Source organism: Trifolium pratense, linkage group LG7 (genome assembly GCF_020283565.1).
Source record: "Trifolium pratense cultivar HEN17-A07 linkage group LG7, ARS_RC_1.1, whole genome shotgun sequence".
Taxonomy (NCBI): domain Eukaryota; kingdom Viridiplantae; phylum Streptophyta; class Magnoliopsida; order Fabales; family Fabaceae; genus Trifolium; species Trifolium pratense.
This window is the reverse complement of record NC_060065.1, coordinates 11,889,535-11,911,446: the sequence shown is the minus strand read 5'-3', so window position 1 is coordinate 11,911,446 and position 21,912 is coordinate 11,889,535. Positions and strand designations below refer to the sequence as shown.

The 21,912-nt window shown below is 36.6% G+C and overlaps 1 protein-coding gene across 1 annotated transcript; it reads left to right on the top strand.

Annotated features, from left to right (window-relative positions):
• The first annotated feature begins 1,189 nt into the window (after positions 1-1,189).
• Positions 1,190-19,923, top strand: LOC123897009 (ribonuclease J). Its single transcript, XM_045947486.1, has 17 exons — positions 1,190-1,467; positions 1,623-1,857; positions 2,196-2,319; positions 3,817-3,873; positions 4,151-4,342; positions 4,426-4,503; positions 5,090-5,272; positions 5,377-5,457; positions 6,255-6,320; positions 6,425-6,517; positions 6,712-6,837; positions 7,297-7,410; positions 7,518-7,613; positions 7,704-7,801; positions 7,876-8,276; positions 18,200-18,660; positions 19,392-19,923. The coding sequence occupies exons 1-17, from the start codon at positions 1,365-1,367 to the stop codon at positions 19,485-19,487; spliced, it is 2,604 nt and encodes an 867-aa protein (XP_045803442.1). The 5' UTR covers positions 1,190-1,364; the 3' UTR covers positions 19,488-19,923.
• Positions 19,924-21,912: the final 1,989 nt, after the last annotated feature.

The window sequence follows — 21,912 nt, the reverse complement described above, 5'->3', positions numbered from 1 at the left end:
ATTAGCATTTCTCTTTATACATTACTATGTTTATTCACAAGACTCTTATTCAAAATAGGGAAACCATCATTTTGGTCCCTAAAAGTGTAATGTGCTGTCATATTGGTCCCTAATACAGACGAAAAACCCAAATAAATCTCCCATTCTTCACGCCGAGAGTCACTTTAAATTTAGTCTCTCATGTTAATAAGAACGTTAATTTGGTCGGTCAAAAACTACTGACGTGGCAACAAAAAGGTCCAAATAATATGCTTGTTGTTGTTAAGAAGTCTCACATCGGTTGCGATATGGCCTGACTAAGTGTTTATATACTAGAGGCAATCCTCACCTTACAAAGCCGGTTTCATAAGGATGAGTTAGGCCCAATACCCAATTCTAAGATGGTATCAGAGCCTATCCACGATTCGCTGGGCCACTTCGTCGGGCCGCCTGCAATCAGGTTTCTGATCGGGCCCTCCACCATTCATATCCGCGCCTTAAGCCCATAGCGCTTGGCGCGAGCGGGGGTGTTAAGAAGTCCCACATCGGTTGCGATATGGCCTGACTAAGTGTTTATATACTAGAGGCAATCCTCACCTTACAAGCCGGTTTTGTAAGGATGAGTTAGGCCCAATACCCAATTCTAAGAGTTGTGCCTATCCCTCTCAAACTAGAGCCTTGTCTGACCATCTCTATCAACTTAAAGTTTCATCGTTCAACATCTTCGCATCTACAAATTCATAAAAAACCTATAAACTCATCCCCAAATTGATCCCAAACCCAAAAGTTCATCAACAAACCTAGTGAGAGAAGCGAAAAATAATTCATATAATAATATCTTATTTTGCAACAAAAAAATAAAAATAATGTCATGCCATGTCAATGTCACATCGGCATAAGTCAGAAAATTTGTCACTTGTTAGTACCATATCCACATAATATGTGTACTAAAGAATTCACCTTATTAAATTAAATGAAGTTAATGTTAGGGATCAAAATTTGAAGATAAAATATTTTCTTTGACAGTTGAAGACGGAAAATTTTAAAAGACCATTATTTGATGAAAATTTTAAAGGACTAAAAATAAAAATAAAAATATTTAGAGGGCTAAAAATATATTTAACTTTAAATTTAATTAAATTAACATCCCACACGTGTGTGGTAGACACGTTCGAATTTGGTGTCGTAATGCGGCAGAAATTGATAAGAAAGATATTTCTGAACCTCAACAAAACCAATCCACTGAAACAATCTTCATTTCCCGCTATCAACCAGCAGTAGAAGCAACAAAACTACCTAGCTTCTCTCATCAACGAACAAACAAACACTCTTTCCATAGCATAGCATTAGAATATAGTTAGGGTTTTCGATTTTCTCACAAAAAAATGGCGGCTCTTACCTCTCTCCCTCCTTTTCCCCACACTCTCCTCTTCCTCCGCTCAAAATCAACCAGATTTTCCGTTTCAGCTTCAGCGCTCCCAGCCTCAGGTGAAAACAACAACAACAACGTTTTTTTACATTCATAGTTCATACTTTTCACTGCATTTCATGACATTACTATACTTATTACATACATACTATGTGCTAGATATTGTTATCATGTAATGTTATGTAATTGGAAATCATGTTTTGTGCATGAGTAGGAAAAGATGGATCTAATTCTAGAGTGCCTCAGACAAGAAGGAGAAAAATCGAAGGTCCACGAAAAAGTATGGAAGATTCTGTTCAACGCAAGATGGAGCAATTTTATGAAGGAAACGATGGACCGCCTTTACGTGTTCTTCCTATTGGTGGTTTAGGTGAAATTGGAATGAATTGTATGCTTGTAGGGAATCATGACCGTTATATTCTCATCGATGCTGGTATCATGTTTCCTGAGTAAGTCCTTGGTTGTCACCGCGTCATAAGTTTAAGCATAAATACTTATCAGTGCTTATGTATAAGTTATCTATATGGCAAAAGATAAAATAAAGTCGAACTGTTTTCTATAAGCTATAAGCTATCATGGAGAGCTTATGTAAATAAGCTGTAAATAAAGTTGTATGTTGTTTCTTATAAGCTCTCTCAAATAGTCCCATAAGTGCTTATGTCAGAAGATAAGCTCAAACAAGTCAATCTAAATTGGTCCATAGTCATTGTCAAATTGTTTGCTGTGTGATTTCTTTTACTTTTATTTGGTCAAGTAATTTTAGTATGTATTTGGTGTGGTTTTTCAGCTATGATGACCTTGGAGTGCAAAAGATTATACCTGATACAACATTTATAAGAAAATGGAGCCACAAAATTGAAGCGCTTGTTATAACGCATGGTCATGAAGATCATATCGGTGCCTTGCCTTGGGTAGTGATTCCTTCTCTACCAGACTTCTTGTCTGACTCTTGTTAGGGACGAAAAGAAAACTGTACCTTTTGTCAATGCTATTAACTCTCTTTGACACGAGCCATCGAATAGTTGAGAGTATTTGTGAATGGATATTTCAAATTATAATGCTCAGTGTTTGATGCATTCTATCATAATAAACAGAGACTGAATTTAAAGAAACACTCTTTAGTTTGTCAAAGGAAAGCTATCTCTGGTGCTGTTAGCTTTGATAATGAAAGTGCAATGATCTTTGAAGGAGATTTACATTTTACTGAATTGCAGCTATCAAATAACTTAATTTTACAATTAGTGGCTCAGGGGATGGAGCATGTTTTAGACATATGATTCTTTGATAGATTTTGTGGCTGCCTGTGGCACACTCCTTTACAAGCTTTAACAATTAGTTTCTTTTGCTATGTATTCATCCTTTCTTTTTCTGACTTGAAATCCAAATGTTTCAAAGTTTTGTTTTATGTGACTTTTCTGAAGGTTAAGATTCCATCTAAGTTGGAGACTTTTGTTTGAAATGTTGTTCGTAAAATAATTTATATCAATTATATATGAAAGAATTGTAGGCCTCACAAGTGACAAGGCTATTTCTGCTGAAGTTTGTGTTATTTATTTTAGGGTCAGTGATGGGAATGGGCCTGTTAGTAAGGAAGGGGACATATTGGTTAACAAAGGAAATGTTGAGCCCAAGGTGTGGCGTGTGTATGAGAGAATGATTAAGAAAGGGACCTCAGGGAATGTGTGATAGCTGAGGTGGCAATTCTGTTAGGATATTTCCAATTCCCTTAATAAGAGCATAGTGGGAATTAGTTATGAGCATAGTTGTTATTTTCCATTTCACCTTAATGGTTAGGCAGTGAGAAGCTTGTTTCTCTACTGTGGAGCTTTGCTCTGGATTTGTATCCGTTTTTCCTCTTTTCATACATCAATAAATCCTTTTCCATATATTTCTCGATCTCTGCTCTATCAGTCCACAGTCAGCCGATTTTGGCCTATTTAATTGCAATGGATTGTCTATATTCCTTGTAACATTCTCTATTTATTCAATTCCTGCTCGCATTCTGAGAGATAGTCAGAAGGGGATTACTCAGCCATCCACAGAGGAACTGGATATCTCTTCAAAGCTAACATAATTTTTAATTTGTATTTTCTTTTGTTTATTGTGTTCTCTTTACTCTTGCTGCTTGAAGTATTTCCTACCCTGGAGCCTCCTATGTCTGCCTAAATTTAAATTTCAAAGAGACTGCAGCATAATAGGCTTGCTTAAGCCCTAATGTCTCTGTGTGTATGTGTATTCACATAAAGTTTAACGAGTTATTATTCTTTTACATGAAAATATATTGATTTTACCTTCTTTCTAACAATCCATTTTTCTTCTTACATTTTTATTCTAATAGATTAATCATAACAATGCAACTTGTCCTTTATTTATGTTTGTTCTTAACATAATGTATCCTGGTTCATCAGGTCATCCCAGCATTGGATCCCAATACACCAATTTTTGCATCATCCTTTACAATGGAGGTATTCAACAAGAAAATGTATTTGTATAATTGCTAGTTTTTAATTAGTTCAATTTCTGTGTATCAGCTAAACTGTTGGCACGAAATGATAGATGTCAATATCCACATATCTTGGAGTTGAATAATCTCGAGTTCTCAAGTTTTCCTCACTGTAATAGATATCTATTACTATAACTATAAATTTGTTTGCATAACTTTGTCATCAGATATCTGTTCTTTGCTTCGTTTATTTTGTCCATTGCAGTTCAGAGAAGCTGAAACTTTCTCCTTTTTAACAGCTTATAAAAAAACGTTTGAAGGAACATGGTATTTTTCTTACATCTAGACTCAAAATATTTAGAACAAAGAACAAGTTTGTGGCTGGACCATTTGAGATAGAACCTATCAGGGTGACTCATTCTATTCCTGACTGTTGTGGATTGGTTCTTCGTTGTTCCGATGGTACCATTCTTCACACTGGGGATTGGAAGGTCAGAATTCACTTTTACTTCTCTGTGCATTATCCCTTTCATTTACCTTGAGTCTCTTGTTGCTGAAAATGTTGATTCGTTAGATTGACGAAACACCACTTGATGGGAAAGTTTTTGATCGAGAGGCTTTAGAGGAACTCTCTAAAGAAGGAGTAACATTGGTAAGTCACCTGGATCTTTGCTACTAACTACGGGCGGGTTTATATAATGTAGCTTGAGCTTATCGTTGGATTTATTGTAAAGAAAGAGATAAACTTGATGCAATTTGAAGATCATGAGGGTTTCACACGCTTTACATTATTACTAAACAACAATTTGCATGAGGTGTATATTTTCAATTGTGGTGGTGTTCTCTGAGCGGTACCCACTGCCCAAATAATTCCTGTTATGCTGAATATGTCTTTCATCATCAGTGCTGGTAGAACTGCTCAAAGAACATGTTTCCACTTTTTCAAAATTCCATTGCATTATTTTTCTCTTGCGATATATTTCAAATTTTGTAATCTCTACTTTGGTTTATGGATATTATTTTGAACGTGCTTTTCCCCTCATTGTCTTTGCGATATTGAATATTGCTATTGAGACAAAAAGTAGAGTCTAAGATACCATATGCTCACTTGTTTATAATTTAACATGATCATGCTGATTGTTTATTTTTTCTATTTTTTCAAAATTAAACATACCCTTTCTCTTGTTTATCTTAAATGTTAACAACAAACAAACATGGCTTTGGACATTGCTTTTCAGATGATGAGCGATTCAACAAATGTGCTCTCACCTGGAAGGACAACAAGTGAATCTGTTGTAGCAGATTCATTATTGAGGCATATTTCAGAATCCAAAGGAAGAGTTATTACAACCCAGTTTGCATCAAATCTACACAGGATTGGAAGTGTGAAAGCTGCTGCTGATTTAACTGGCAGAAAGTTGGTAATGTTCTCCCTAGCAACCATTCTTTAATGCAATTGATAATGATTTTCTTGTTTAGAATGACAAAATGTTAACAGACAATAACCGTATAATTATTATTTCAGGTATTTGTTGGCATGTCTTTAAGGACATACTTAGAAGCAGCTTGGAAGGATGGAAAGGCTCCATTTGATCCATCCACTCTGGTAATAAATGTTTTGAGAATTCTCTTCAGAATTCTTCCTAATTTGACGTACTTCGTTATTGGACCTAATTTTTTAATTTCTACCCCCATCCCAACACATGCACCATATAGTGATGCTGAAGTCTAATGCTGATCAGCTTTTTAATCAATTAGGTTCTTAGCAGAAATTCAGTGCATGTAGCTTCCTCCAATCACCAAGATGGTGACCCCACTTGTCTAACAGAATTCTTAGCTAGCTTATTCTCTCTTCCTCCTTTCTCTTATATAGTAACTAACCCATGCACCCCATGCATCAAGTGACCGTGTCATCATTCTTTCTTTCCTTTACCCCTCTTCCTTGAATACACTCTGCACACTTTAGGCTTGGGCCCAAAGTCAAGGCCTAGTTCATCATCCAAGTTTCTATCACTATCTGTGACTAATTGGCCTGCCTCCCTTTATTAGTTCATTCACAAATCATCTTTCAGTATAATCATCTACTTTCAAGACTAAACTTTGCGTGTTTTGCTTACAAATAGTATTATTCTCTGCACTTTATGATCAAGTGATTTCTTTTCATGTTTCAGTCAACATGTACTCCCTACTTAAACAACTTGTTAGGCAATGGCTATTTGTGTAATTTTACGTATCTGATTTGTCTTCATTCTAGTTTGGCAAAGGCAATTCATTATGTGTGCACCGTTTGTGTTTTTAAATTTATAATGGAATCTATACATCTTTATCATTATTGTATTTATAACGGTGTGTGTATGTCTTATGTCTGTTGCCCTGAATTTCATTGTCTCTATTTTTACATAGGTGAAAGCAGAGGATATTGATGCTTATGCACCTAAGGATCTGCTTATTGTAACAACAGGATCTCAAGTAAATTACTTATAATATCCTTAAAAAACTGCCAAATTTCTTGAAATGTGAACATCGGGAAAGTTTAAGGCATGTGACCAATTATGTGTGTGCTATTGTGTCAGGCAGAGCCACGTGCTGCCTTAAATCTTGCATCTTATGGAAGTAGCCATGCTTTCAAACTAACCAAGGAAGATATCGTTTTGTATTCTGCTAAGGTATGGTAAAATACTGCATTATCTATTTGGGATTAATTTTATCTTAACGCCTAATATGGGTATAATTAAAGAACCTGTTATGAAATTACGTGCTATTCTTATTTCCAGTCCTTTCTAGTGATATCTTCAAAAATTTATCCACAAACCGGTTTGTGCTGTTTGATTTGTCCTCTGATTCAAAATTAAACTGTCAGGTTATCCCCGGTAATGAGAATCGTGTGATGGAAATGATGAATCGCATATCAGAGATTGGATCAACAATAGTTATGGGGAGCAATAAATTTTTGCACACATCTGGTCATGCATATCGTGGAGAATTGGCAAGTTCTTTTGCTGCATAACATTTCTTTGTTCCTCTTTTTTATTTTATTTATCAATATTTTTTATTTGTCATCCTTGTTGATTCAAAGTTTTCAAGATATACAGCAATTACCAAATTATTATTACTAGTGTACTTACCAAGGATAGTTTAAAAACTATTTTGAAAGAAACTGGACATCGTTACATCTTAATTTTACCTTCCAAAGTATTCCATATTCTCATTAGTATTTGGATACGGAAAAATTAGGTGATTGTCCTTTTTCATTATAAAATATCCAGATGGTGAGATTTTTAGAAATCACATGCATGAATGATCAAGCCTTTCCAAACTAGTAAATTTCTTCTGATGCTTTTTCAGTTTTCTCATTCATGTGATGTGTCTCTTAATATGATTTCTATGCCATTTTTTCTGCATGACATGTTAATAAAAATTAAATAAAATATATATATTTTTGCAGGAGGAAGTGCTTAGAATAGTGAAGCCGCAACATTTTCTTCCTGTACATGGAGAATACTTGTTCCTCAAGGAGCATGAGTCACTTGGAAAATCAACCGGCATTCATCATACTGCTGTGAGTCATTTCATCCCGAACAGATCTCGTGATAGAGATGTATCGAAATATATCATGCAAGTTCTTATATAACACGTTGAAGTTGACTGATGATCTTTATGCACCAGGTTATTAAGAATGGAGAAATGCTTGGTGTTTCACATTTGAGAAACAGAAAGGTTCTTTCTAATGGTTTCATTTCCCTTGGAAAAGAGAATTTACAGGTTGGTGGCCCTGGTTATTCTCTTTGGCCTCTATTAGACATAGAAATTATCGAATAAGCTGAGTTTTTTTGGGCTTCTTTTCTCATGCAGTTGAAATATAGCGACGGCGACAAAGCATTTGGTACATCCAGTGAACTCTGCATTGATGAAAGATTGAGAATTGCGTTAGATGGCATCATTGTGATTAGGTAGGTCTTTCAGGTTTTAAAGTAAGTCAAGAAGTATAACATGTTTAATGGGTCCTAATATTTATCTTTTACAGCATGGAAATATCTCGCCCTAAAAATTTAGAAAGTTTGGCCGAAAACACCTTAAAAGGGAAGATAAGAATTACCACCAGATGCCTATGGCTCGACAAAGGGAAGCTGTTAGATGCACTACATAAAGCTGCTCATGCAGCTCTTTCTAGCTGTCCCGTTAAAAGTCCACTGGCTCACATGGAAAGAACTGTGTCTGAAGTGTTGAGGAAGATGGTGAGGAAGTACAGTGGTAAACGGCCTGAAGTAATTGCCATTGCCACAGAAAATCCCGGAGCTGTTTTTGCTGATGAGATAAACAAAAAATTGTCTGGCAAATCCCACGTTGGTCCTGGAGTACCAACATTAAGAAAAAAAGTGGATGAACATAGAAAGGAAAACCAGTCCACCAAACTGCAAACAAGAGGTAACATCATTGTGCATTTCCGGAATACGTATAGAACTGTTAACTGTTGAGATCTGGTTGGGTCACTTTTGTTCTTATATTTGCAGTTTATTAAATAGGTGATGTTACGTGTTTGTTTGATTCTTTTGAATAATTTTTTTTCTTACCTGCATTAATTGCAAAACCAATCTTGCATTCAACTGTTCTGTTTTTCGTGTAAACCAATCTAACCATGGCTTTCACCCTAGAATTTTTCCTCCCAAAACAATGCAACGTTGAGTGTCAATTCAATTCCCCAAATAAGTTTTGATTACTCTGAGAAAATAGTGACAAACGAAAATAAAAGGAAACAATATAAATAATAACAACTTGCCTATCAAATGCTAATAGCAACTTGACTGTCAAAATATAATTTCAACGGAAGCTCAATTTCCATAATTCTTTACAAATACCTGGAGCCATAGCTCTCAACTCAGCTTTTGCACTACTTACTACAACTCCTTCTGTTGGAAATTCCGCCTTCATTGCGGTCCGCCCCATCCGCCTAATTGTGGCATTTGGGTTGCCTTCATTGCAGCCTCCAACACCTTCATTGTGTTGGGTGTGAAGGGGTGGATTTAGTCCCACAATGCTTAGAGGTATGGCCTGTTTAGCGTTTATATAGCTTGGGCAACCCTCACCTTACAAGCCGGTTTTGTAAGGTTTAGTTAGACCCAATATAAAATCTAACACCTTGTTTCTTGCTTCTCCATGTCACAATATTACGCCAAACATAGTACACTATCCATAGATTGATCTTCTGTCTGTGACTGAACCTACCCAATCAGCATCGGTGAAGATAGACACATTTCTTTCAGCATTCTTCTTAAAAAATAAGCCCTTTCCGGGATTTGCCTTCAAATATCTCAGTATCCTATAGATTGCTGCAAGATGTTCCTTGAAATGAGAATGCATAAACTGACTTCCCAATCAATTTCTGGTATCATTCAGTATCAACAGAAATACTAGCTTCTCCCCAAAGTTTTGCATTAGGATCCATGAGGGTATCTGTTGATCGACATCCACTCATTCCTATTTCTTTCGATAAATCTAGAATGTATTTCTACTGCGGAACTATAATACCTTTCTTTGACCGAGCAACCACCATATCAAGAAGATATCTCATGGATCCAAGTCCTTGATTTCAAAGTCTACAACTAGTTTCTCTTTTACTGTTGCCATTTCAACTGTATCATCACCAGTAAGGAGAACTTTGTCAACAATGTGAGGTCAACTTGTCCTTGAATGTCCCCTTATTTCTTCATGAACTGAGTGAACTTTTTAAACAAAGCTCCTAGAGATTGCTTTAAGCAATTAAGAGACTTCTTCAACTTGCATATCTTTGATCCGAATTTGATCCGAATTTGTCTTCAAAGCCAAGAGGAAAAGCCATTTAGCCACATGTACTTCTTCTAGATCACCGTCGAGGAAGACATTTTTAAATCCAGCTGATGTAGAGGCCAATCTAAATTGGCAGCAAGAGATGAAAGTATTCTGACTGTGTTCAATTTTGCAACAAGAGCAAATGTATCTAAGTAGTTTATGTCATAGGTCTGAGTGAAACCCTTAGCTACCAAGCGAGCATTATAATTTTCAATTGACTCATTTGAATCGTACTTCACAGTAAACACCCGTCGCAAACCACCTCCATAAGCACTTCTGCGCGCCACTGTCTTTCCTGCAAGTGGGTCCTACACACAACTCCTAAATCTGCACATGAGCTTCTCCCAGCCACTGTTTTCAGGGGCAGCCACTGCAAGACTCCCTCTGCCACATTCAGAGGTGCTTTTCAACCTTTTGGTGATTTTCCAGCAATCTTTTCTCTTTCCCAACAGTTGTCAAGTTTCAATCTTTTTGTGAGAAAATGTTTTGATGTAACAAGCTTAAGCATAGTAAGCTTTAGCTTGAGGAAGAGTGTTAAAAGTCAGTGTGTTTTTACTATTCCTTGACTTTAACATCATCCTAGGCTATTTGTTAGTATGCCTAGTCATTAAAATTTCCTAGACATTTAATGTAATTATTGCAGCACCATTATAAATAGAAGGTGTGTGATCTTCTTTTAGACACACCGAAATTACATAATTGTAGACACATTTGTTTTCACCATATGCCTCTTGTATTCTCTTATATTTTTCCCTTTCAAAAAACTCTCAATTCTAAAATGGTATCAAAGCCTCCTCCACGATTCGTTGAGCCACCTGCTATCAGGTTTTTAATCGGGCCATCCACCATTTATATATGCGACCCAAGCCCAATAGTGTTGGGCGCGACGGGGTGTGTTAAAAAGTACCACATCGGTTGCGAGATGGTCTAAATATATGTTTATAAGTGAGGGCAATCCTCACGTTATAAGTCAGTTTTGTTGGGTTGAGTTAAGCCCAACTCTCAATTCTAAGAGATGTTTTGCAAATTCTCATGCTTCACATTTAAACAAAGACAAATTCTTATTACAAAATAACTTAAGAAAAAATTGTTTTAAATAATGAAAACTAGGATGACCTAATCGTAAATGCGATAACATAAGATCATCATTATTCATAACTAAAAAAGAATCAAAGCATGGACTTATTGGTTTGGAAGGTAGTGGTGATTCAGGTTCAATGTCGAAGTAGTAGTGTCCGCCACTCTCCTTAGTACTTCCAATCATCTTTCCTGAGTTCAAATTCTGAAAGATTTTAACCCACTTGGGTTGGTGCATTGGTATTGGCTTGGGACCTGGGAGTGTGCTCCTCTTGAGGTTTGAGGTTCGATTCTCTCTGGCGCCAATTTGAGTGGGCTAATTTAGCTTAAAAAAAAAAATTCTGAAAGATTTTTTCTAGGTTAATTTACTGACATTCATAAGACCACAAGATAGATTTGGGACACGAAGGACATTTTAAGAGTTAGACTTGGAGACAACACAATTGAACCTTGTCTTGCAATGGCTGAAAAAGATCCTTCTGCGACTTTTATTTTACGATTAACTGCACATAGACTATATGAAGAAAACATTGTAGAATCATCTGTCATGCGATCACTTGCACCTGAATCTAATATCCAAGTTTGACTGAGACTCGCACTAAGAAGGGCAAAATCACCTTTTGGGTTATAGAGCAAGAAAAGAGTGTCATATTCAAGAATTTTGTACAGTTTGTCTAGTTCTTATCATGAATGAAAGCTGAGTTGAAGAAAATTGTTGCTATTGATCAAAATTACTAGCTTGGAATGCACAACCCACCATGATCGGTGATTCCTTGTTGTGCTTCTCATCTGAACTTCGATTGGTTATTCCTCAAATCGGCGGGTTTTTTTTAAAGGTAAACAGTGGCCGCAGAATGAACAATATTCGCGGTATGAACAATACCCATGCATGATTGAACAGTTCTTGCAGTATGAATAGTACCTGTGATGAACAGTGTTTTCTAATGAACAATGTTTGTTTACTAAATCTGAAAAAAAAAAAAAAAACTGCAATGGCGGCTAGGGTTTTTGCAGAAGCAAGGCCCCAAGGTCGGGACTCTGATGCCATGTAGATTTTTTTTTGTTGACGGAGATGCCAAGTATATTTAATAAGGGTGTTGTTAACATGTGCATATAGGGCACATGTTAAGGACTATTAAATGATAATTGGTCCCACTTATTTTACTTTGAAATAAACAGCATCATAAAGTGTGTCTCATAAAAAATTTAAAGACAAAATTACCCTCACCGATATTATTTTTTTTTTTTTATTTGTTTATTTCTTTACTATGAATAAGACCTGTAACTATGAGCGTAACTATGAGTCTATGAGTAATTGAAGTATCAAGCATCTGCTATAAAAAAATTTGCAATACCACGGCCAAACAAAACCTCCAGATCCGACACAAAAAGGCACCACCACCAAGGAGTGTTGCCCTAGAAACTGAAAAAAAACACCACCCACTGACCGGCGACCACCACCACGGTCAAAACAGAACCAGTAACGGCAGCCACAAACCCCATCGATACAGAGAAGAAACAGAGCAGAGCAAAAAAAAAACGCGAATGGAAGAAGAAAGCCAGGTGGTGCGGAGTGGAGATTTCCTCGCACCACCAGTCTCAGCAGTTACATGGTACCTACCTTTAAGGATTTTGGATCTAAGGAGGAGCGGCGGCGGATCTGGGTTTAAACAAGGGTAGAGAGGAGCGACTTTTTGTTTATATATGCGATTGTTATGAGTACCCCTTGTCTCATTGGTTCTGTATTCAGTTGATGCCATATAGATTGGTGATTAAAAGGTTGTTTGCTTCTATTATGGGTTGTTGTTTCTAACTCTGAAAGGTGTATTTTGGTGTGTAAGGGTGAGGGTAATTTTGGCAAAATAAAAAAATAAAAATACACTTTTTTACATTTATTTAAATGAAGTTAATTTTTTGTCTTTCCAAAATAAAATAGATGGGACCTGCTAGTATTTATTGTTCCTTATCATGTGCCATGTATGCACAAGTTAACATTGCCCATCTAATAATAGGTGAATGTTGTTATTCTTATTCCTTGAATTAAGGAATAAGCATAATAGTATGCTTATTCCTATTTCTTCAAAAAAAGTATGCTTATTCCTAAGCCCGAGGCTGGTTTAAATAGAAATGATACAATTAATTCTCTCCTTGAATTAAGGAGAAAATAATTAGTATAAAGGAAAACAAAAGGAAACAATAGGAATATCTAACTCGCCTAGAAATAATAAAACAGGAAATTAAATATTTGTGTATTTTCTAACAATATTGTTGAAGTAGAAAATAACAGAGAACACAAGAGGCATATGGTGAAAACCGTGTGTGTTAGAGCATCACGACATTCCATTATATAATATTAAGAACATTAATTACAAAGGAATATTTACTATGGAATATGCTATGCTAAGAATACTCTAGAATATATTTACAATAATATTAGTAATATTAAATATAACACTCCCCCTCAAGCTGGAGCATATAAGTCAAATGCACCAAGCTTGCCACATATGTAGTTTATTCTAGGACCTCGCAGTGATTTTGTAAAGACATCTGCCAATTGATCATTAGAATTGACAAAGCTTGTGACAATGTCGCCTGATTCGATATTCTCTTTGACAAAATGACAGTCTATCTCGATATGTTTGGTCCTCTCATGAAAAATTGGGTTTGAGGCAATGTGCAGTGCAGCCTGATTATCACAGATAAGTGTCATTGGTCTAGAATTGTCAAATTGAAGTTCTTTGAGTAACTGCTTCAACCAAATTAGCTCACATGTTACTAGTGCCATGGCTCTATATTCTGCCTCAGCACTTGATCTTGCTACTACATTTTGTTTCTTACTCTTCCAAGATATCATGTTTCCTCCAACAAGTACACAATACCCAGAAGTTGATCGTCTATCAATGGGTGAACCTACCCAATCAGCATCAGAGTAACCAACTATCTGAGCTGAGTATGACCTTTATCTTCATAAATGAGACCTTTTCCTGGAGCACCTTTGATGTATTTCAGAATCCGGATTACAGTGTCCATGTGTTCTTGGCAAGGAGAATTTAAGAACTGACTTACAACACTGACTGCAAATGAAATGTCAGGACGAGTGACTGTGAGATAATTCAATTTTCCAACCAATCTCCTATATCTCCCTGAATCTGATAGAGGCTCCCCCTGATTAGGTAGAAGCTTGACATTTGGATCCATAGGAGTATCAACAGGCTTTGCATTCAATAAACCTGTTTCTTCAAGGATATCCATAGCATATTTTCGCTGTGAGAGCACAATGCCATCCTTAGATTGAGCTACCTCAATGCCCAAAAAATACCGGAGTTTACCAAGGTCTTTAGTCTAAAACTGATTCAAGAGATATTGTTTTAACTGAAATATTCCCTGCTGATCACTACTAGTTATGACAATATCGTCTACATAAACAATCAGATAAATGCATCCTTCAACATAGCGACGATAAAAAACAGAGTGGTCAGCTTCACTACGAATCATGCCAAATTGTTGGACTACAGTACTGAATCTGCCAAACCAAGCTCGAGGAGATTGTTTAAGACCATAGAGAGACCTGTGTAACCTACAAACCATATTAGATGACTCCCCCTGAACAACAAACCCAGGTGGTTGCTCCGTATACACTTCCTCTTCAAGATCGCCAAGTAAAAATGCATTTTTAATGTCAAGCTGATGGAGGGGCCAATGCTGAATGGCTGCAATGGAGAGAAAAAAGTCTAACTGATGCCATTTTGGCTACAGGCGAAAAAGTATCGCTATAATCCAGCCCAAAAATCTGAGTATAGCCTTTGGCCACCAAGCGAGCCTTAAATCGATCAATCTTACCATCCGGGCCAACCTTCACCGTATATACCCAACGACAACCTACCAAAGACTTTCCAGGGGGTAGAGGAACCAATTCCCAAGTACCACTGCTTTGGAGAGCACACATCTCGTCAATCATTGCTTGCTTCCACTCAGGGTGGGATAATGCTTCACCTGGAGATTTAGGAATAGAAACAGATGACAAAGATGACAAGCAAGTGTAATGTAAAGGGGAAACACGACTGTAACACAAATCTATATAGTGTGGAGACGGGTTACGTGTTGAACGATTACCTTTACAGATTACAGGGGGCAGATTAGGCTCAGGTTGCGGGACCGGATCCGGTGACGGTGATGGCGTTGAGTCTTCAACAGCCTCTAGAACAGGTACAACAGAGGGTTGTGGACGACGCTGACATGTTTGTAGTGGTTTCGAAGCTGGAGGATCATCCAGAGGTGTATCTGGTAGGACAGATGGACAAGGCTCAAGAGGAACAATGGGAACTTCCTGAATGGGTTCAAGATTAATATCTTGAAGAGGTTCACGAGTCATTTTATTTGTCTCAAAATATGGGACAGATTCAAAGAAGGTAACATCAGCCGATACGAGGTATCGTTGTAATGTAGGAGAATAACGATAACCTTTTTGTGACCAATGATAACCAAGAAAGACGTTCTTTAGTGATCGGGCTGACAGTTTGTCGAGACTAGGGGAGAGATTGTGAACAAAACATGTGGACCCGAAAACACGAGGAGGCAGCGGGTGAAGATGAGAATTGGGAAAAAGAACAGAATGAGGGATATTGCCATCAAGGACAGAAGATGGCATGTGATTTATAAGGTAACATGCTGTTAAGATAGCATCCCCAAAAACGAAATGGAACATTACCATGGAGATGCAAGGTCCGTGTGGTTTCAATGAGATGCCGATTTTTGCGTTCGGCTACCCCATTTTGTTGAGGTGTGTGAGGACATGATGTTTGGTGGAGAATACCATTCGAAGCCATAAAATTTTGAAATTGATGTGACAAATATTCACGTGCGTTATCACTTCTTAAAGTACGAATAGACACACCAAATTGAGTTTTGATTTCTTGATAAAATTGCTCAAAGATAGAATATAACTTAGATCTATTTTTCATTAAAAATATCCACGTACAACGAGAAAAATCATCAATAAAAGTAACAAAATATTTTGACTATAAAAGTTGACGTAGTACGAGATGGACCCCAAACATCGGAGTGAACTAAAGTAAAAGGGGACGAAGCCCGTTTATTGACTCTATCGGGAAAGTTACTACGAGTGTGTTTCCTACACGACTCACAATGTAGACTAGACAACTTAGATAAACTTGGCACCAACTTCTGAAGTTTGGGAAGACTTGGATGACCTAACTGAGCATGGATTGTAAGTGAGGAATCTGTGGCGGAGCATGTTTTGGATGACAAAGATAGGTAGTAAAGGCATTGAGACTCACATCTGACGCCAATCGTTCATCCCGAACTCCGATCCTGCAAGGTAACATTACTATTAGTGAAAGTAACAATACAATCAAGAGAACGAGTTAGACGATTGACTGAAAGCCGATTAAATGGACAACCAGGTACATAGAGAACATAGTCAACTGAAATTGAAGGTAGAATTTGGACAGTACCAATCCCTTGGGATTGAGTTTGAGAACCATTTGCAGAAGTTATACTGGGTAAGAAACCAGATGTAGAGAGAGAAGAGAAAAGACCTTTATTACCGGTAACATGATCAGAAGCACCAGAATCAAGAAACCAAGGACCGAGAGATGATTGAGAGAGGCAAACAAATGAGTTACCAGTGTGTGCAACCGAAGCAGTAGAACCGGAGCCCTGATTACACTGACACCACCTGAGGAAATCTTCATAGCTTGCCGGAGAGCCTTGGGGAGAAGGCTTGGTCTGAATGATGCGAGACTGATTAGTCTGAGTAGCATTAACCCGACATCGATGAGGTTTGCCATGCAACACCCAACAATTATCAATATCATGGTTAGATTGGTTACAGTGCGCACACTTGGAATTGGAACGAGGTTTAGAGTTGGATGGCCTTCCTTGGTATCGATTCTTGTTATTTCCAAATGACGCAAGGGCAGCGGTGTCACCTGGTGTAGGGGTAATAGCAGGCTCAAGTGAATGCTTTGCAGGTACTCGAAGAAGGATAGCAGATGCCGTAGCATATCCGGAATAGTTACAGAACCCAAAATCTGGTCACGACTCGCAGAATACTCTTCTGGTAAGCCATAAAGAGCAAGGAGCATGAAGAAGGTGCTACGTTGTTCACGTTCCTTCTCCTGTTCAGCTGTGGCGCTTGCGGCAGGAGGGAGAAGCTCATTAAAATCATGAAGTGCAGAATGAACTTTACCGAGATATGTTGAAATAGAACCTTCTATCTTTTTCGGTGTAATGATATTCATCAATTTGTGACAAACTCCATAAAGACGTTGAGTGTCATTAGTGTAGAGTTTCTTAGCCTGACTCCAAACTGACTCACACGTGACATGCGAACGGAAGATCGGTTTGATATCAGGGTGAAGTGTCGATTTGATAACACTACACAATTGAGCATCGATCTGTTCCCATTTTGGTTTCTCACCTTTATCCACCGTATTAGACTTCTTAGTGAGATGGTCCTTGTAACCTTGACCAGTAACCCATAATTTGATATCGGCGGCCCAACTTTCGTAATTGGATCCATCCAATTTCTTTGTAGAGAGGGGAGAGGTGACATAGTTGGTAAAAATAAGAAGCAGCCATGTGTAACACAGTAGTGAAAGAGGGCTGTTTGAACAAGAACACTTATTTTGGTCGATCGAAACTGAAAACTAAGAGCGGATATGGAACCAACACAGAGAGGTGAGTCAGGCGCTGAAAACGGGAACCTGAACGGCGGCCGGACGCGCTGTCACGCGCGGTTTGGACGGAGGCGCGTGGAGGAGATCGCCGGAGAAGAAAGCGGCGCGTGAGAGCGCATGGGCGATCGTTTTCGGATGCGGTTTTGGGGATAGGCCGGATCGGAGGTTGCGATTCAGATGGTGGGGTTGGTTGCCGGAAAATTTGCCGGAATAGGCGGCGGCGGTGGTGGCAGAGGCAAAAGGTGGTGAATAAGTCACAGCAGCTGGAAACAGACAAACTGGCGGTAACACACAGTTTGTCGAAAAAAAAAATATATCACCGGAGGACAGTGGGTCCACCGGGTAAGCACGGTGTAGGGCCTCTTAATAAGCTCTAGATACCATGTTGAAGTAGAAAATAACAGAGAACACAAGAGGCATATTGTGAAAACCGTGTGTGTTAGAGCATCACGGACATTCCATTATATAATATTAAGAGCATTAATTACAAAGGAATATTTACTATGGAATATGCTATGCTAAGAATACTCTAGAATATATTTACAATAATATTAATAATATTAAATATAACAAATATGTTTTCAAAATTATTTACTAGTAAAAGTTGCTTGACTATAGTGTATTTAGTAGTTGAAAATATGAATGTTGGTCCTTCAAAACCATATTTACAGCAATTTCTTTTGATGTAATTTATTTTTACTAACTTTTATGTTTATATTCTCACCCATGCTCTTAATTATGCAGATGATGACATTGATATTGAAGGACTATTACCCGAGAAAGACACCACTACAAGTCGAGCTGAGGGCGATTTACCTGACTCGGAGGATTCGGTTGAATTTTGGAAACAATTCATTGCATCATCGGTTGAGAAGTCAAACAAAGCTAACAATGGTTATGTTTCACGAAAAAAGTATAAGTCCAATGTGAAGAAAGATGATTCTGAAGCCATCGATGAAGCCAAGTCTGAAGAAATGTCTAATGCTGAGCCAGAGTCTTCGAAATCAGTAAAGAAAAATAAATGGAAAGCTGAGGAAGTTAAGAAGCTGATTGATTTACGGAGTGACCTCCGCGACAGATTTAAAGTTGTGAAGGGACGGATGGCTCTCTGGGAAGAAATATCTCAGAGCTTGTTGGCTGATGGGATCAGCAGAAGTCCTGCACAATGCAAATCTCTATGGACATCCTTGGTACTGAAATATGAGGTTTGTTTCTTATATCAAACATGCTGGTAATATTATAAGGAACACCGTGCAATCACTTAAATAATAGCCCTTGATTCTAAGCCTACTGGTTTTTATGTTTAATGATCAGTTTGGTACACGGAATTCATGGATGAGTTCTGTTTATACAATTGTATTGAAAACCAATCCATGAAATATTCTCCCACGTACCAACTGACCTCAAGGAAACCTTTATATCAGTCCATGTCAGAATGGAAATTAAGAGGTTTTCTTGTCTAAGATATGAAAAAGGTTTTTTCTTTTCTTGACCGTCAAAGATTTTCTTGCATCTTTTTCGGTGTGAAACTACTTCTTACTTGGTGCAGTGACGCTGTTCATTTATATATTCGTTTCTATTGTGATAGGAAATATCAATTGCATACCCTTTTAACATTGCTTGGGAATGTTTACCCCACTTTGTTTCAAATTGAACAATCTCATACCATCTCAAAGAAAAAGTTACAACAAAGAAGAAACGGGACTCTTTCTTTCACCTCTGCTTCTCTCGATGTTAACCACATATTTTATTATAGAGAAAGTAAAGATAAACTCATAAGGTGAATGAAAGAATTTTAGACCATGTATATCTTGGTGCTGTCTATATAACAGAATGGATTATATTCAGTTTTAGTACAAGAGTATGAAATGATAATAAATACAATTATCTGACATAGCTACTATTTCAACAGTTACTTATTTTATATTCTATGCAGGACATCAAGAATGGGAAGGATACCAGAAAAAATTGGCAATATCTTGAGGACATGGAAAAGATATTGTCTAGTGACGAAGAACCCGCAACAAATTGATTGGAAATGTGGTGAGTAGGATAAGAAATATTTTGCTGAGCTTTCTGCATTTAGAATGATCACATGTCTGAGCTTGGTGACCAAGAAGATAACCCATCAATTGCATGGTTCTTGTAACATGGACCATTGGCAATGGCATTGAATATCCATAATTTTTTGAGGGCTAAGGGAATAGGCAACATAAAAGGAATAGACTTTGATTCTAGCACAAGCTAAGGAAAAAGTATATGGGTTTAAAGGGGACAATTTATTCCCCACTTCCATTATTGGCCCCCCTTTTTTGGTCTAATATATGTATGTCATGCTCGTAATCAAGTTTATTTTACTGTTGTTGGTGGCACGTTTTGGGCGCCATAAGCAACTGTGTAAATGTTTTCAGCGTTCTGGCCACGAACAACATTTGGCAGTGAAAAGAAAATCTTATTGTTACTTGCCAGTGATGATAGCTTGATTTGCTTATTCATGTGTAGTCATATATATATATATATATATATATATATATATATATATATATATATATATATATATATATATATATATATATATAAGATAATTACACATGAACAAAAGGTAGACGGGCTGCGCCGCTAAATCTTTATTAGTTGGATTTACTAAAAATATATATAAATAGAATAGGGATAAATTTGGAGTATTTGCTTCCTTTCCTTTTATTTTTTGAATTCTTAACAAGTGTTGTAAGAGCACTTGTTAGCATTTATCCTTGGGCAAATGCTTTATCTATAAGCATAAGCTTCAACGGTTCAACCATCCATCCACCATGATCTAGCTGTGTTGATTTAAAAAACTATGGCGGTAACTTTCTACACTAGGCTTTGTAGTATTGTATTTCCGTTGAATATTATTTTAACGATTTTTTTTTTCATATGTAAGAGTCAAATATTGAATCTCTTATCATTTTTTAAGTGACGTAAGATCCTTACTAAATTTTTTTTCTTTCACCATCAGTATTCGGCCTACTAGACCGTCTAATCTAGTTTGGGGGATCAGTTATAGCATCAAGTAGTTTCAGTCCTCTCGATCGCAGTTGCGAGGAATCGAACCGTGGTCTTCCTTACAAAGTTCAACGTCAATGACTATTGGACCAATTAACAATTAGATAAGATCCTTACTACTTAAACCAATTTATTATTCACACAATTAATCTAACATATTTTAAAATCAAGAGGTATTTGTACTAACATTAACTTGAGAATATTGGGATGAATTTTATGGATTGTTTCGGATATTATGAAAGACTAGGTTAATTTGGATATTTTGGGGTATAGTTGATTGGTATTAAAATTATTTTTTGGTTATATCTAAATTCTTAAAATCTTTTGTTGAGTCATTCGAAATTCTTAAAGAATATAAATAATAATTCTTGTGTTATTCAATTATGATTTACAAGATTTTCAAAGAATGCACAAAAATTGGTGATATTCAATTGAAAATTTTCACAATTTAAAATTTGTCTCTTGATATTAAAAATATATATAATTTTTTTATGAAATATTTTGTGAAATAGATTTTATGAATTTTTTATAGTTGAAAATATAAATATTAACAATCTTACATAAACTCTTGAGACGTCTTCAACTCGGTATGCCACACTCATTTGCATTTGTCAGGTATCATTAAAAAATCTTTCCTTGTTATTTTTAGTGATTGCTCAGAGTTTATATACTAACCATAGATCTTTAGGGCCCGTTTGAGTTAACTTATTTTTGAACTTATACAAAACAGCTTATGCAAATAAATAAGATTTTACGTAAATTTATAAGTTTCTACTAACGAAAATTGTATTTTTTATAAGCTATTTTTTCATAAACTACCTTGACAAACTTATAATAATACATAAAAAAAATTATTTATTTGCATATATTATTTTATATAAGCTCAAAAATAAGGTAATCCAAACATATCCTTATTGAATCTCGTTATTAACTTGATTCTAAACACATGATTAGTGATTAATTTTTTTTTATCAAAATAGATTTTAAAAAAAAATTGTAACAAAAAAAAAATAAAAAAAAAGATTTATTTTGTGGAAGAGATTAAAACATTGTCATTACCAGACAAATTCTTTAGGAAAAAAAAAAAAACGATCCGGGGCCAAGACAGAGAAGGAATCAAGGCGTCCCTCTCTTGAAGCATTCTATTGTTGCTGGAAGAGCTTGAAACGACAAAGCAGGCTACAAAGAAAAAATTAAGTATCGGAACAAAACCAACCCTCCAAAGAAAAAAAAAATAGTATCGGAATGCTTTTTGGGAGAGCTTGAAAAATTTAAGTATTGGCTGAGATTCAACAAAACCAACCCTCCAAAGAAAAAAAATTAGTACCGGAACACATTGGTGGAGTGGAGGGGGTGAAAAAAAATTAAATAAAGGGTAAAATTGGAATAACAGATTATTTGTAGGGGTGGAG

Excerpts from the sequence above, each read along its gene's own strand:
- LOC123897009 (XM_045947486.1), top strand. The coding sequence starts at position 1,365 with ATGGCGGCTCTTACCTCTCTCCCTCCTTTTCCCCACACTCTCCTCTTC. Across the intron at positions 6,518-6,711 it reads TCGTTTTGTATTCTGCTAAG|GTTATCCCCGGTAATGAGAA; the intron begins GTATGGTAAAAT and ends TTAAACTGTCAG. Across the intron at positions 7,411-7,517 it reads CCGGCATTCATCATACTGCT|GTTATTAAGAATGGAGAAAT; the intron begins GTGAGTCATTTC and ends TTTATGCACCAG.